Source organism: Mchenga conophoros, linkage group LG5 (genome assembly GCF_057382185.1).
Source record: "Mchenga conophoros isolate Kocher_MC1m ecotype Shallow Benthic linkage group LG5, M_conophoros_male_GT1.1, whole genome shotgun sequence".
NCBI classification, from domain to species: domain Eukaryota; kingdom Metazoa; phylum Chordata; class Actinopteri; order Cichliformes; family Cichlidae; genus Mchenga; species Mchenga conophoros.
In genome coordinates, this window is record NC_140530.1 from 38,070,039 (window position 1) to 38,084,589 (window position 14,551).

A 14,551-nucleotide genomic window follows, 5' to 3' on the forward strand; every position below is an offset into this window, starting at 1 on the left:
TTTGTCATCATGCAGCAGCCTCCATCTTCCTTCAGTAAATACACCAACTCTCCGTCTCTGCCCCGGGGGCCTACTTGAAACTCTAAAAGATTCACTAATTCCAATTAATTTACTCTCTGCCTTTAATTAAAAAACTCTTATGCAAATCGCGACACGCTCTGTAACGCTGATTAATCTGAATTTTGGAGGGTTTTGTTTTTTGTTTTTTGTTTTTAAAGCTTTTCCAAATAATTATGCTAATGTATTAAAATATGTACAGTTGAACTTGGAAGGAAATGAGAATAAAGGATCCCAACAGAAAAGCAGATTTCATCAAATTACCTCCTAAACAGTTTTAGCTGCAGAAGAAGAAAAATGCCTCCCAGCACTGCGGATATAAAATATACCCGACTGTGGCATCATCCCACATTCGGTACACGAGGGCGACTCAAATCGGATCAGATCTGGAGTGACTAAAAGATGATGACATACAGTATGGTGCAAAAGGCTTTTGGCATGTTCGATGATTGTTATCTCACAACACCATCAGGAAGGAGTCTGATCGGCCCCCAAACTCACAGCGATCTAAACATGCAGCCAGACTCACAAAGACTGTTCTTCAGCTGAAAGCAGAGCAGCAAGTCCTGCAGCAGGAAGCAGGGCGCCAAAGAGCCCAGATCAACATCTCAGGCTCAGGCCAGGATCATACAAGCAGAAGACTCGGACTGAATCCACCGAAAAACTGTGGCAACTTCTCCAAGATGTTAACCTCATTAGTACCTTGAAAACAAGTGCAGAGCTGGTGCTCTTAAAAGCAAGACTGGGTTTCCCACAGATGATAGCAGTGGCTCACCGTGTGCATGTGTGTGCTGCAAACCACGCCACATGTGCAGGTGGTACGAATAATACACTTTTTCTCTACTTTATGACAAAAAACAGACTCGATCGTTTTGGCCTGCAGGTATTAGCTGCCACATGTGCAGCTTTCATTAGTGAGTCAGACAATAAGGAAACTTTGCATTTATTTTAAAAGCCTGTGGAAGTGACTGGAACAAATGCAGGGCTGACTGAATACGTTTGGCAGTATAACGTATTGTCACTCTCAGCAGAGGCTGTTAGCGACGCTCTGTCCGTGAAGCTCTGGTTAAAATCCTCTTCAGACAGAAAAGAGACACTAATGACTGAATGAGTAACAGGAGAGAAAGAAAGGCTCAGAGGACAATAAATGCTTTTTGCTGTTTTTATGTTCAACACGACTGCTTTCAGCCCTCAAACTGAAACATGATGCTGGAGTCAGTGAAGGTGTTAAATTCATCGAAAGCGTGAGTCTAACCGAGCCTGAGGTTTCACAGAGGCTCAGTGTAGTGTCGCAGGTTTACACACTTACCCTCTGTTGGTGACGATGGCCTTCTTCAAGTGAACGTAGCTGGCAGGAAAAACTCCCTGGAGAGACACAGACAGAAAAAATAACAGAGAAGAAAGATAATTAATCACCGTCTACTTCCCATCCAATAACACCGAGAGACAGATCACGATAAAGACATGCAGAGTAAAGACTATCCTCTGTGTGCAGCAGCGAGACGCTCCTCAATCATTCGTGTACAATAATAAGTTATAACGGAGGCTGATGGCAGGCTAGGCAGGTCGCTTCTTGTCTTTGATTGGAGATCTTCCAGTGAGGAGAAATACATGCTGCCTTTGCCATCAGAACGTCATGACACTGTGACCTGACAGAAAATGACAGCAAATCACATTTTTGCACAGATTTGGCCTTTTAAAGGCACGTGGTCCTAAACGTCTGTGAAGGTTCTCAGTCATCCAGGTCATCGTAGTCTAAGGAGCTTGCAAAGAAAAGCGTCTGGACTTGTTTGAGTTGCTGGAAGACTCATGCGAAGACAGCTTGAAGACAGCTCATGTGATTAGGTAGAGGATCATCAGGGGGTCCTTTGTCCCTCTTTGGGGGGATACTCCCACTAGGTTTATATCTGGGACTCTCCACCATTTGACCTTAGAACTGAAGAAGCTTCTCAGATGAGAGGTGAAACGTCTTCAAGCAACTTAAATAAGTCCAGACGCTTTTCTTTCCTTGGTCCTAAACGTTTGATCAGCTGTAAAACAGCCCGCTTCAGTTTAAGGTTGTTTTCAATAAATTGCATGTTGAAATTTTCTGCATGTTGAAGCTCAACTTGGAACCTTGTTAAGATCCAACTATGCAAAATATGATTTTCAGGTGATCATAAACTTTTGGTCAGGGCTGTACAATAAAAGTATATAATGAAGAAGGACTCTACAGGGTCTGAGGAAGGGTGGGGTTTATACAGGAAACATTGGGTCCCGCTGTCTCCACCTGTTCTGATGTGATGGGCATAAAATGAACTGCTTGGACTTGCAGCTGTTTCAACTGTGTTAAAGTCCAGTAAAGATCACACTGCAAAGAGATTACATTGATCCAGTGACGTTCCCGGGGCAACACTGATTGGACCAATCAGCTTAAACTCTGATCATTTTGTTATGGTTTTGGGAGGGAGTTGATTTTTAAATTTATTTTATTTTTTGTGGTTTTTTGTTGTTGTTGTTGTTCTCTGTGCGTGGGCTGTTGTTGGGTTTTTTTTGTTTCTCTTCCTTTTTTTTTTTCTTTCTTTTTTCGTGTTTTTTTGTTATCATCTGAATTTTAATGGCCTAATTTGTTTTGATATATGTCTTTATATCGGTTGGTACTTGCTGTATTGGGCCTGATATGTCAAATTACATGTGCAAAACTTTAGAAATAAAGAGGGAGGAAAAAAGCAAAAAAAAACCTCTGATCCAAACAAATCAGGCTGAGATCATTTTAGCTGGAATAAGACAAAACCAGCAGGCATGAAAGGCAACCAGTGAGGAAAGTGTCCCACGAGAGATTTCAGTATATTCAATTTATTGTCTTTAAATTTTAAATTATTATTATTTGTTTTATATTTATTTTATTTGTTTTCAGGTTTGTGCTCTACCTCTGGGGTTAAATTCTCGGGCTGTTTTTCACACTATGTGACATATCGAGTCACTAGAGGCCCTGAACTGATATGAAGCACATATTAAATTCCTATTCCCTTCTTTTCAGGGTGTAGCTTTAAGATTAGAAAAGAGAAGATAAGAAGTTAGACCATTAAATTATTTGACATATTTATTGGCTTTTGATTGATATTGTTCAGAGTTCTGCGTCTCAGAGCCGGCTGTACCCCCTCACCGAACCCTGATGTGCACAGTGTGCACCTCTACTGTTTCACCGTTGAACCAAGGGCAGGTGAAGCATCTTCAGCCTTTCTGTGGAGGTTTTTCAGCAATCTTCAAGAAGTTGCGCCCTCTTTCCTTTTCTGCATCTGTGGCCATAGCAACTAAAACCCAACATTTTCTAGGAAAACAAGCTTCTGCATGCTTGGCTTCCCAAAGTGGTTAAAGCACTAAGAATTCACATTTCTAAGTGAAATATTGAGGCCTTCGACATAATTATGAGAGAATCATCATTTAAAACCGCTGGCATCAATTATAAAGACAGGTTACACAAGGCAAGGCCCAATCTTTCCTGGGCCCACAAAGAAGGCGAGTGCCATGCACGGCAGCTGATCAGTTTATTGTGTGAAGCTTGGCCTAATGGATGGAAACCATGCTGTTCTGGAGCATAGTGACATGTGCACGCTGGTTCTTGGTTCAGTTCCATCACTAACTCAGTTGACTGTCAGTGATGGAGTTATTGTTGCTGCTGTAGCTGCGTAGGTATGGAAAGAAACTATATCTGTATAGTTGCTTAATCTGACGCAGTTGCATGAAACAGGCATAACAGATATACAGGCCTATCCTCCAGCAACATTTCTGCTTTTTCAACCTGAACCACAGCTTCTTCCTAGACTGACCAAGTAGTTTTGGCACCTCCAGTAAATCTAATGAGTGAGTAAAGCAAAACAGAACCTCTTCAATAAAGGACTGTTGTCCTCTAGTATTTCAGGCTGGTTTGCTACAGCACCAGTGTGAAGCCAGTGTTGGAAATCTGGTGCATCGCTTTGCACCTTGCAGCTTTGCATTGTCAGAATACAGAATCTGATTTGTATAAAAACTCATTCTTCATCTTCAGTAGCCTCAGATTCATCTTCTGTCTTCATCAAGACCACGACAAACCCGCTGCCTATGCTGCAGCGCAGTCGCAGGGTAACATATATGATGCCGATTTCCAGCTTTAGTCTGCGGGTGCCTTCATTTTTCAAGTGTACAAGTAAGCTTCACTTTTTGCAGCGGCGGTGCCGTCTCTTTGAAAGGTAGCTGCTGTGGACGCTCGAGGCTCCCCCATTTTAGTTTTACAAGCTCGAAATGCTGCTTACAGTATTCTCCTATTCTTCTGCAAATGTGGAAGTAATGAGGTATTTTGTGTCACAAAATCTTTATATCTCCAGTGACTGGGGAACATTTTTATGTAAATTGCAAGTGTGTAAAAAAACTGTTTAATTTACAAAGTGTGGCTGGAGCTGCAGCAGTCTACTGAGGGAAGGCTTCACACTGTGGGGATTTCATTCATATTCAGCTACATGTTTTAATGGGGAAAGAGCAGAGAAGAAGAAGAGCAGAGTCTATCTGAGGAATGGAAGTGTTCGTGCCAGTTTGTGTTTGGCTGTTTTGTTCTTAAGCATCCTGGTGTACATGTATATATGCATGTGGGTTTGTATCCTGTTTATGCACTTCTTCCCTTGTCCGCCAGCCTGCATGCTGATGCAGAAAATCTATGTTAGGTATTAGCGTAGAAGCCAAGATGTCAGCTCCTGTGTGTGTGCAGGTCTGTGCCTTATGTGCACTCGGAAAATGAGGCTTCCGGCAGTCGGGAAAGAAAGCAGCCCTCTGCTATCATGCATAATAACCCTGCTGTCTCTTAGCTAGCACTTTAGCTGCTTGTTCTTTCAACAGAGATGGATTCTGCTACAGCTGTCAAAAGACCTTTTAGGTCAAATATCACATAGAAAAACACGGCGGACCAGATTCAAGTCTAAATGTGTTTCTGACGGTGTTACAGAGAGAGAGGGAGAGAAACCTATAAAATCAGGAAGAAATGAGAATAACAGGGCTGTAGACGAATAGAGTAACTGTTGGCAGCCATGCATGTGACAGGAGCAGGTCAGAGGTGCTGGTCCGGCCTCCCGGGACTCGCTCAATTACCTGTCTGCCCAGGGCCATAAACACTAAATGTGCTCTTCACAGTCGCACCGCCTCACAGCTCTGCTCCGCCGCTGCTCATTTAAAAGCCACAGCACCGCGCTGTTTAAGGTGATTCATCGCTTTAACCTTTGGATAACATTTACACAAGTATTGCACATTCTGTATTTGAACATGAGTTACAGTAGACCTGCTCAGGTTTTCCTTATATCCTGTCATATATACTGTGTTACTGTACTGAATGCAGTAATCAGATTACAGCTACAATTATGTCATTACAGAGGTTCTTCAGTTACCTCCATGCCGGGCGGATAGAAAGAAAAATAATTATTTCTTTCTGCGTCTTGACGGTAAAGTCAGCTGATTTCAGTTTGTGTTGCTCTAAAGTGTCTTTGTGCTGTTTTCAAGCTTTGCTTTGTGTGTTTATATGTGAAACCTGATGTAATAAATCCTTTGTAATAAAGGAGAAAATGTGACAGCGACTGACTGAACCCGCTCAGATGTGGACCTCTGCCAGCGTCAGCAGCATTTCATCACCTGTGCTGAGGTCAGCGCTCGCTCTCTGTTCGCTGTCTCACCTTCACACAACGCTCATGATGCTAAACCGAAAACTCCTCTGTTTGTGCCCCACTTTGATGTGACAGTAAACCAGCGGGATGGAAACACCAGACATGCATCAAGAAGGATGAAGCACACGTGCACACACGGACTCACACGAGGCCTTCGAGCTCGGTATCATCAGAGGAGAACCTGAGGTGTTCTGAAGGCACTGACCTGTTAACAGCCATTCACTGTCACAGCTAACTAGGCAGAGACAGCAACAAGGTTTTCTGTGTGTGTGTGTGTGTGTGTGTGTGTGTGTCAAAGTGTTGTCCTTAATTTAGCTGATGGCGCTGAAGCACCGGTCCACTTAAAAAGGTCATCTTGTTACAGAGACAGAAAGAAAAAGAGACAGACGAGACGAGAAGCGTTAAAAATAAGAGAATGCAAAGACAGACGATCAGTGAGGGATAATAAGGAAACGGAGGCACAGAGACGAGCAACAGGGGGAACGCAAGGACGGCGAGCGAGGCTGCAGGAAAAATGTCATCCTCTCAAAAATAACAGCACGCCTCCGGCCCAAATACTGTACGTCACCTCACGTTAACCCGTGCTCTGAGTGCCTTCCAGAGGCCAATAGGACACGAGGAATCTGAAACATCAGGTATAAGAAATTGAAAGCAAAGGGAAACAGCGGATGGCTGCGCAGACATCAGACATGATCACCTTCCTTCACAGATATTTACTGCTCAGCCACACAGGAGCCAGTTCTGTGCTTCGCACTGATGTCCAGGAGACAAATCCGAGCAAATACAAATAATGGTTGATTATCCTAAACAGCACAAGCACCACGGTGCTCTATTGTCCATATTTGTGTGTGCAATTGTGTGTAAATGTGCATGTTTATGCAAACAATGTTGGCTTATATCCCCATTTATACAAGCGTGTACAACGAGGCTTATTTACGAGGCAGCTCAAGACGTTCTGCGTGAAAAATAACTTGGATGTGACACATTTAATTTCATGGTTTGTTACTTATATATGATTTAGCCTTGCTCAAGTGCTTCCATCTCACTGACGATTTAAAAAGAGCTCATGTGAGCGTTCGTGTCATAAAGTTTAGCTGGTTCACAGCAGTGTGATTTAGCCCTTCTTTTTTTAACTTGGCAAGAAAAACTGTAACTTTCTGCTAACACAAATTTACTCCACTAAAGAAAAGCACGTTTAAAGCTTCTTACAAATGAGAAAAAGGTGCACAAAACATTTATAGTTCCATGTTTCTTCGTGTGCTTCTGAACTGAAACGAGGTCTGCACGAGGTCGGAAACAGCAGAGACTGCAGACATCAAGCTTAAATAAAGTCAGAGAGACGGGAACCAGAAGTCAGTCGTGTCTCTAAAGTTTAATATGGGTTTTTCTTTTTACTGCTGCTGTAAATTATTCAGCATCTCGCCATCTACAACACTCGATCCTCGTTTCCTAATGGACAGCCTGACTTCTCAGACTTTCATTGTAAAACAGTTTGGACCTCCTTCATGCTCTCTGCTCAGAACACTGACGGATGCTCTTGTTAAGCCGTGTATGTGTTTAAAGTGAGCGACTGAAACGCTGTGTGGACTAGAGGAGCTAGAAAGTAATATCCTCTCTACATCTAAACGATTTGAAGGTAGGCCTCTTTCTCTCCCTCGAGCTTGGCTTCCAGTGAGACCACTTCTTTTGAGTGAACAGCAGAGGGATCAGCTGAAGGTCCAGATGTATGTCTCAGGTCCTGTTTTTAGGCCTGACATGCCACCACTTGTCCAGTTTCCTCAGATTGTTTTAAGCAGCCGCTGCACAGCATGCAGAGATGTGCCCAGTTAACTAACAGCTCTTTGGGAATCACCTGGTTAGTGCAAAAACATTATTTTATGTCAAACTGTGTAATCTTTAGTATTTTTAACAGATTCAAACAAAGAAATTAGAACAAATGATGTTTTTGTGACCGGCTGATGGTAACAACGTGCCTAAAGATACAATTTAAAACTGCCTGTTATGTGTAGACACATCATCGGTTCAGTGATGAGGCTGAACAAACTCAAACAAGCATCCCTCTGAAAATGATCAGGTACAAAGAAATGAGTGAAAAACAGCCAACGTCCAAAGAAAAACTTTGCAAGACCTTCAGAAAAGCTGCAGAAGAGTTGCAAGACAGTTGGGATCATGGAAGCTCGAAACCTTTTGTCCGGATGCTGTCCAGGACAAAACAAGAAAACAACAAATACTGAAAGATGTTTCTGACCTTATTCTCTTGGTTGTGCCAGAAACTTCTGCTCTGTTTCCATATTTCTGTGCAAACTTTAAAGAGCACACAAAGAAAAGTCTCATTCATTCTCCTCGGGGTGCAAACTTCTAACAACAAACAGCAGACTTGTAAAACTTTTAATCAAAGGTTGCTTCTCAAAGGATGAGCAACTTTACACCAAACTAAAACTAACACATCCATAGGCTGAAAAGAGTTGGAGCAAATGCACAGACTGGTACAAACTCCCGGACCGTACCCAGCAGTGACCTCTGCTGATGTTTGCTCTTAATAAAACAGTCTGGGCCTAACATTATCCCTCCAGACTAAATAATTGATGGTCTTTGTAACTGTGCTGCTGACCAGCGGTGAAAGCGCTCTGGGTCATAAATGTTTTAATTCTGCAGGTGTGGAAGCAGGCAGCTCCCTCTCCTCTTCCTCGCTTCCCACCCAAAAAAGATGCTGACGCATCATCTCTGCCTGAGATGAGATTACTTTGTGGCGTCCGCATTAAGGAAAATTGAGTGAAAATATCCTGAGACAACCTGAGGAACAGACGAACTGTTCAACACGTCTTTACTACAATCAGACTTTATAAATGGAATTTCAATTTGTGCCAAAGGAGCTGTCAGAGGTGAAGATCATTCAGGGTCAGCTCACCTCTGAAGGTGGAGACGCAGCAGTATGGAAACAGACTATATTGGTGTCTACGCTCCAGCCAAGCTGTTAGAAAGTGATGAATCACCAGTTTCATTCACTAACGTCGCTGCCTTAACACTCTTAATGTTGGTCCTTCTTAAATCACACACAAGTAAAACCTGTAGGAGGAAAATGGAGGATAGCATGGAGAGCTGTTCTCGGCTTTTTTCTGTATGTTTTAATCAGATATTTGTATAAATAAAAGATAATTAATTAATTATCCTGATAATTAATTAACTTGTAATGTACTGACTATCACAGACTTTCTGTATTGTAGCTGTAATCTTAGTCATGGTCAGTCTGTTGTGTCATCATAACTCTGACTCTCACACAGTCTCTAACATTTTATGTGAGATTAGAATCGCACAGCTCGCGTCTCCATCGCTCCTGTGGCTTCACGTTCATTTGTGTCTCCAGGTGTTTCCACTTCCCTCCTTCCCCTCCTGTGTATTTGAGTCCTCTGTGTCCGTCTGTTCCTGGTCGGGTCGTCTGTTGTGGTCGTACAGGGTCTTGTCTTCATAGTCAGAGTTTTATCCAGTTTAGGTTTCAGTTTAGTTTCGCCCTTGTTTCACTTCACCTTGTTCTTCAGTTTTTTTGTATCGGCCACAATAAAGGTTCACTTATTGTTAAACCTTCGTTGGTTTCTCCTGTCTCTGCGTTTGGGTCTGTTCCATAAATACATCTGTGTTTCCCGCCGTGACATAAACAAGTAAAGCTCGTCCTTCCCGACATTTCAAACTTGTAACTTTACGACACCACGGAGAACAAACTTTACTGACTGTTAAATTGTTACAGTTTAATTTTGACCGTTGTTTTCAGGGTTGATCCTGAGGTGGCAGACATGTCGGGCCTCTTCCTTGTCACCTGATGCTGACGCAGCAGCCCGGCTCAGCTGAAGTTTATCTGAAGCTAAACTTCAGCCTTCACAGCTGTTTGACATTTACAGTTTCAGGTGTTTTTACCAGCAAACTGTTTTTATGAGGTTTCTTTTTTCAGTTTTTTATTTCTTCAGACTTTCTGTAGGTCTGTCTGATTATGATGTCGTCATCAATTTGTACGTAACTGTAATGTGATTAAAATGCGCTTCATCGGTTAGACCAAAGGTCCCAAAATATCTACCAAAGAAAACTGCAGACCCTGTTTGTGTCCAAGCACAGAGACATATAAGAACAACATGATAATATAAGGCGATGCAGTTTGGGTTATTAAGGTTATATTTATATATATTCTTTCTTACAAACATGCCAAGCTTTAGCTCTCCGTGTCAAAAAGCTCTTGATACTAAATTAAAATATTTCCAAAATATATTAACTTCACTCAGTGTAACTAAAAGGAAGGCTGAAATATTCCACATTAATCAGGTTACATTTACTCTCAGTGTTGATGGGTTTAAGAAGCCACAGAGCCTGAAATGAGCTCAGATATCTGAGAGTCTGCACACAACACCCACTGAAAGAGCTTCTACAAGTCAGAGCTACATGTGAGAGACACTCGTGAAGACACTCGTAGTTCAGCGGTTGAAGCACTCAGTGTGAAAGGAATGAGTGCAGCATGAAGCGAAAGAAAGTCCTTACTGCTCCGTGCACACTGAGCAGTGGGTGGTGAACATATATTAATAAAACACTTTAAAAGTCGACATATTGAGTTTGAAGCACCTGTGAACTTGCACCGCAGTCAGCCGAGCGAGCCGCTACGAAGCGCTGCAAAAGTTCATGTCGGAGCTGAAAACATTAGCACTCTGTAGCATTCTTAATGTACCGGTTTCAACTTTTTAGCTCATTTAGCACACTCATCTCAACACGACCTCTTAGCATCAGTGGGTGAGACGATGCTCCTGGATCATCAGTTGCACAGGAAATGTTTTTACACGGTTAAAATACTTTTTAAGATCCTTCTTTTTGTTTCATCTCAGCCGGTCCTTTGCTCTCTTGGACATTTTTCTCTTCCTCGTTCTTTTCGTGCCATCATACAGGACACACTCTCTGTCTTTTGTTTCCAGCTCACTGCTCTGCTGCTGTACACCAATTACAGTCTCTTTTGTTTCATTCTTATCACACCTGCCGATGAGCTTCGGATAATCCGCGTTTCATTGTCTTCCAATCATTTCTGCAACAATCTGAAAGCTAGAAAAGACTCTGCAGCTGTGATTCACTCTCCTGCCTCCTCTATTGTCCTGAGCGAGTTTATCTTCTAAACTTAAGCCTAACACACCCATATATTCAGTCCTATTATGAGCCCCTGTGTTGCATCAGGCCCCTTTTCAAGATCCCAAGAGGAAAAGAGAAAAAAAGGAGGATGGTGCAATTCCCACACTGAGCTCCGTGCAGCATCATAAAGCACGCTGGTCTATAATTTCACACAGCAGCTCTGATAGGCTCGGATGATAAAATAACAGTGATTACATCACAATTGCAGAACTGTACATCTACCGCCATTGTTGTTACTTGATTCTTGAACAATGAATGTCTTTCTAAATATTCTGAGGAGGAGAGATTTCCACTGCAGCGAGTCGGTGCGACGAGCTTCAGGAAGGTTTCTCGCTCTCTCTCTCTTTATGTAAGACTGTTTAAACTGTGCAGGTCGTCCTGATTGGATTCAAATTCCGACTCGCGGTTGATATTTTAGGAAGACGGTCGCATCTAGTTTTACTTGGCGGTTATGTCACCTGACAGCAAAGTCCAAAAGAAGCACAAGGTCTGAGTGACAATAAACAAACACATCAGTTTTCCACCTTCCTGCTGCTTTTCATCACATTTCAGTTGGAGTCGCTGCGTTTTGACTGAAACGTCTCCAGGCAATGTTTCTCTCAGCCCACTCTGACTCAGACGAGCTCTTCAAGGATTGTTTCTATTCACTGGGCAAATTACATTAACTGGCCCAGTGTGATCAATCAACTACAAACCAAAGCTGATTAGAAAACATCACATCTGTAACGAAAGAGGAACAGCTCGCCTCGCCCTCAGCCCGAGCGCTCATTTATTCACACTCTACATCTCTCCTGTGATATCGTCATTGGATAACACCAGGTTCGTCTTACGTTCGTCGACTGGATGATTACACGTTCACAGGTACCGGTGTAAACACAGGCTTCCACAGAGAGTGTGGTGTGTTGTTGGTGCTGCAGCTTCAGGGCCCGTTTTTGTTGCAGTGCAGCGAGCCGGCAAAGACAGCTCTGACCGTTTGATATTTTCCTGACCTTGAAATCCGCCTTAAGCATCTGCGTGGTATTTTGGTGCCCAGCACGAAGGGCAGGGTGCAGCGCTGGGAGGAGAAGTCCAAACAGGTGCAAGGTTGGTTCAAATGAAGAGGCACAAAGCTGTTGGTATTTTGGTGGAAAAATCCATCTGAGACTACGCGGGCGAGTCAACCTGCTAAACTAAAAAGTAAATAATGCATTTTAAGTGAATCCCTTCACAGCAGGCAGGATTTAAACTGCATCAGTATACAGCAGCTGCTTTATATTTTTCTCTCACTTCATTAGATCTTTGCAGCTAAATCTAAATATGACTATATGTTGTAAGGAGCAGTTTGCCACGTTGGCACAGTTATTTACTGCATTTAACCTTTATGAAATCACACACCGGCAGACGTCACTGTGTGGAGATATCATCTGAATTTCAGGAGCGGACCACTCCTCCTTCACGCCCCCGCCGGCCTCAAGCTATAAAAGCCCCCCTCCACCAATACCTGCTGTTCTCATTTTCATGCCCCACCCTTCCCGATCATTTCCCCTCTCTTCTTTTCTCCTCTTTTCCTTTCCTTCATTCATTTCTCGTTAGTACATGAGGATCTGCCGGCCTGGGAGCTTCCCCAAACCGCAGCACCATTTCACACTTCCTCGTCCCTCATCGCCCATCGTTACCGTGGATGTGATCCCAGCTAGTGAAACGATGGGCTTTTACGGCGGATAATCCTGTGTGTCATTGCCTCCTTTGCAAATTTCATTTTAGGAAAAGTGGAATTTTATGTTTGTTCTCATAAGGGCGAATGCTGCCATGTCACATTTTACGGTATGAAGTGAGATACAGAGGAATTAAAGCAGAAACAGCTCGCACTGGTGCAGTCATAAAAACAGCTCCATCAACATTTATGACTTAATTTTGTACCAATCGTACAAGCCGAATAAAGCTGGCACCCTCTGCCTCTGGGATCAGCTCCGAGGCGCATAAATTCCCAAAGCAGCGTTTTCCTGCTGGCTGAGCTGTTGTCGGTGCTGCATCTCTGCGCCTGTCCCAACTGTTTTGGAGTCCACATCATGCTGTGGTGCTGTTTTTAAAAAATGCATTTAATAGCTTTTTTTCCTGGATTTTTGGCTTCAACTTCTATTTAATAAAAAAATGAAGACTGTTCACTTCCTTGTTCCTGCGTCTCCCGCTGAACCATGCTAACTGATGTAGTTGAGGACGATGTGCTGGGCCAGCCTGTGTGTTCAGTCTTCAGTGCGCTGCACTCTTGAACTTAACACGTGACAATGAAGCTTCAACAAAGCCGAACCCTTAAACTTTCAGGACTCGCTGTGTGCAACGACTTCGCTCTCTCAGAGAGAAACAATCATGACGAGTGACTGAGTCCAAAACATCTGCCATCATCTTTGCTCAGAGTTATCAGAGATACAAAGGACAGAAAATGATCATGCATGTGGCAGGAACGAGAGAGCAAGATGTGCAACGTGTTTTACTGATATTTAATGTTTAATCTTCTTCCCTCGATTTAAAAGCATCACAATGAAACTTTTCCAATAGGGAAAGTTTGATGACCTTAAAAGCGGTTTAATTTAGGTCAATTTAATAATTTATTAAGCTGAAAGGAGTGACTGAATATGAATGTGAGCACCAGCCTGAGATTCTTTGGTTTTTAAACCAGGTCAAATGTCAACATCTGGACAAAGATGTGTCCTGAGTTCACAGACACAGTTTCTCGTTGTTTTTCTGACTTCACTTGAAAGATGACTCTGACTGTTTCTCTCTAACACAAGCAGAGACCAGCAGCAGCTCCAGACAGTGAAGGAGCATATATATTTGGACTGTGCCAGGTGTAATCTCCCCGCACTGAGAATCCTTCTATGTCTGCTGATTTCGGCTGCAGCGAGGAGCTCTGCATCTCCCTCTTCTCTCTGTTTTTTATCCTGCAGCTGCTCAGTAACTCTGGCCTAATGCTCTGAAGATTAAAGGTCAGCTAAATCCACAGAGGCCCACAGAGTTCCCACCTGCTGCATACAGTGTAAAACACTGTGGTGTAAAGATCACAGAAATATTAAAGACAGCGGTGTCACTGCATTTTTCCACACTGACAGAACTTCCCGTGATATTTTACATGTTTGGTATGACAAAAAGATCACGTGACATGTGAGACGTTACAAACTGCATCAGGTTCACTCAGCAGTCCTGTAGTGTAATAAGTGCAGGCTGCAGTGACGGCCTCTGTTTCCCATCATGCCTCTGATGGACTGAGCAGTCTGTTTAGATTTTCTGTTCCTTTTGCTTGATGTTTGAATCGTATCTGAACTGAAGTGTGGCTGAATTACATTTACAGAAGTTCTTGTTTTTAATATTATGGATCCTTTTTCACTTTCCGTGACTTATACTGTGATGAGCACTGATGCTAATAACTACTGGCTGACTGAAAAATCTCCAAATTATGAATCATATTTAATCTTGCACATACTGAAGAGATAATCTGTGTAAAACCAAAGAAGTCAAAATGCTGTCAGCATTAAAAATGCATAAATGTATTTATTTTAAACTGTGTGCCTTGAAAGCAGAGTATAGAAGCATCGGAGATATCAAGCACAGCTCAGACTTCTTAAAGAATATTATAAATATATTTGTATATGATTTATTTAAAATGTTTGTCTGGCACACAGAGTGCTGTCACTCTTTGAAGT

General features: G+C 42.7%; 1 protein-coding gene across 9 annotated transcripts in view; it reads right to left on the minus strand.

The window, feature by feature from the left end:
- The window catches only part of LOC146575107 (dedicator of cytokinesis protein 3-like), a 240,693-nt gene that overhangs the window by 119,188 nt on the left and 106,954 nt on the right, over window positions 1-14,551 (minus strand). For all 9 annotated transcript variants that reach the window (XM_085275298.1, XM_085275297.1, XM_085275293.1 and 6 more), the window contains exon 4: window positions 1,367-1,422. In XM_085275298.1, the coding sequence (XP_085131424.1) occupies window positions 1,367-1,422 (56 nt within the window). The remainder of the gene's footprint in view (window positions 1-1,366; window positions 1,423-14,551) is intronic.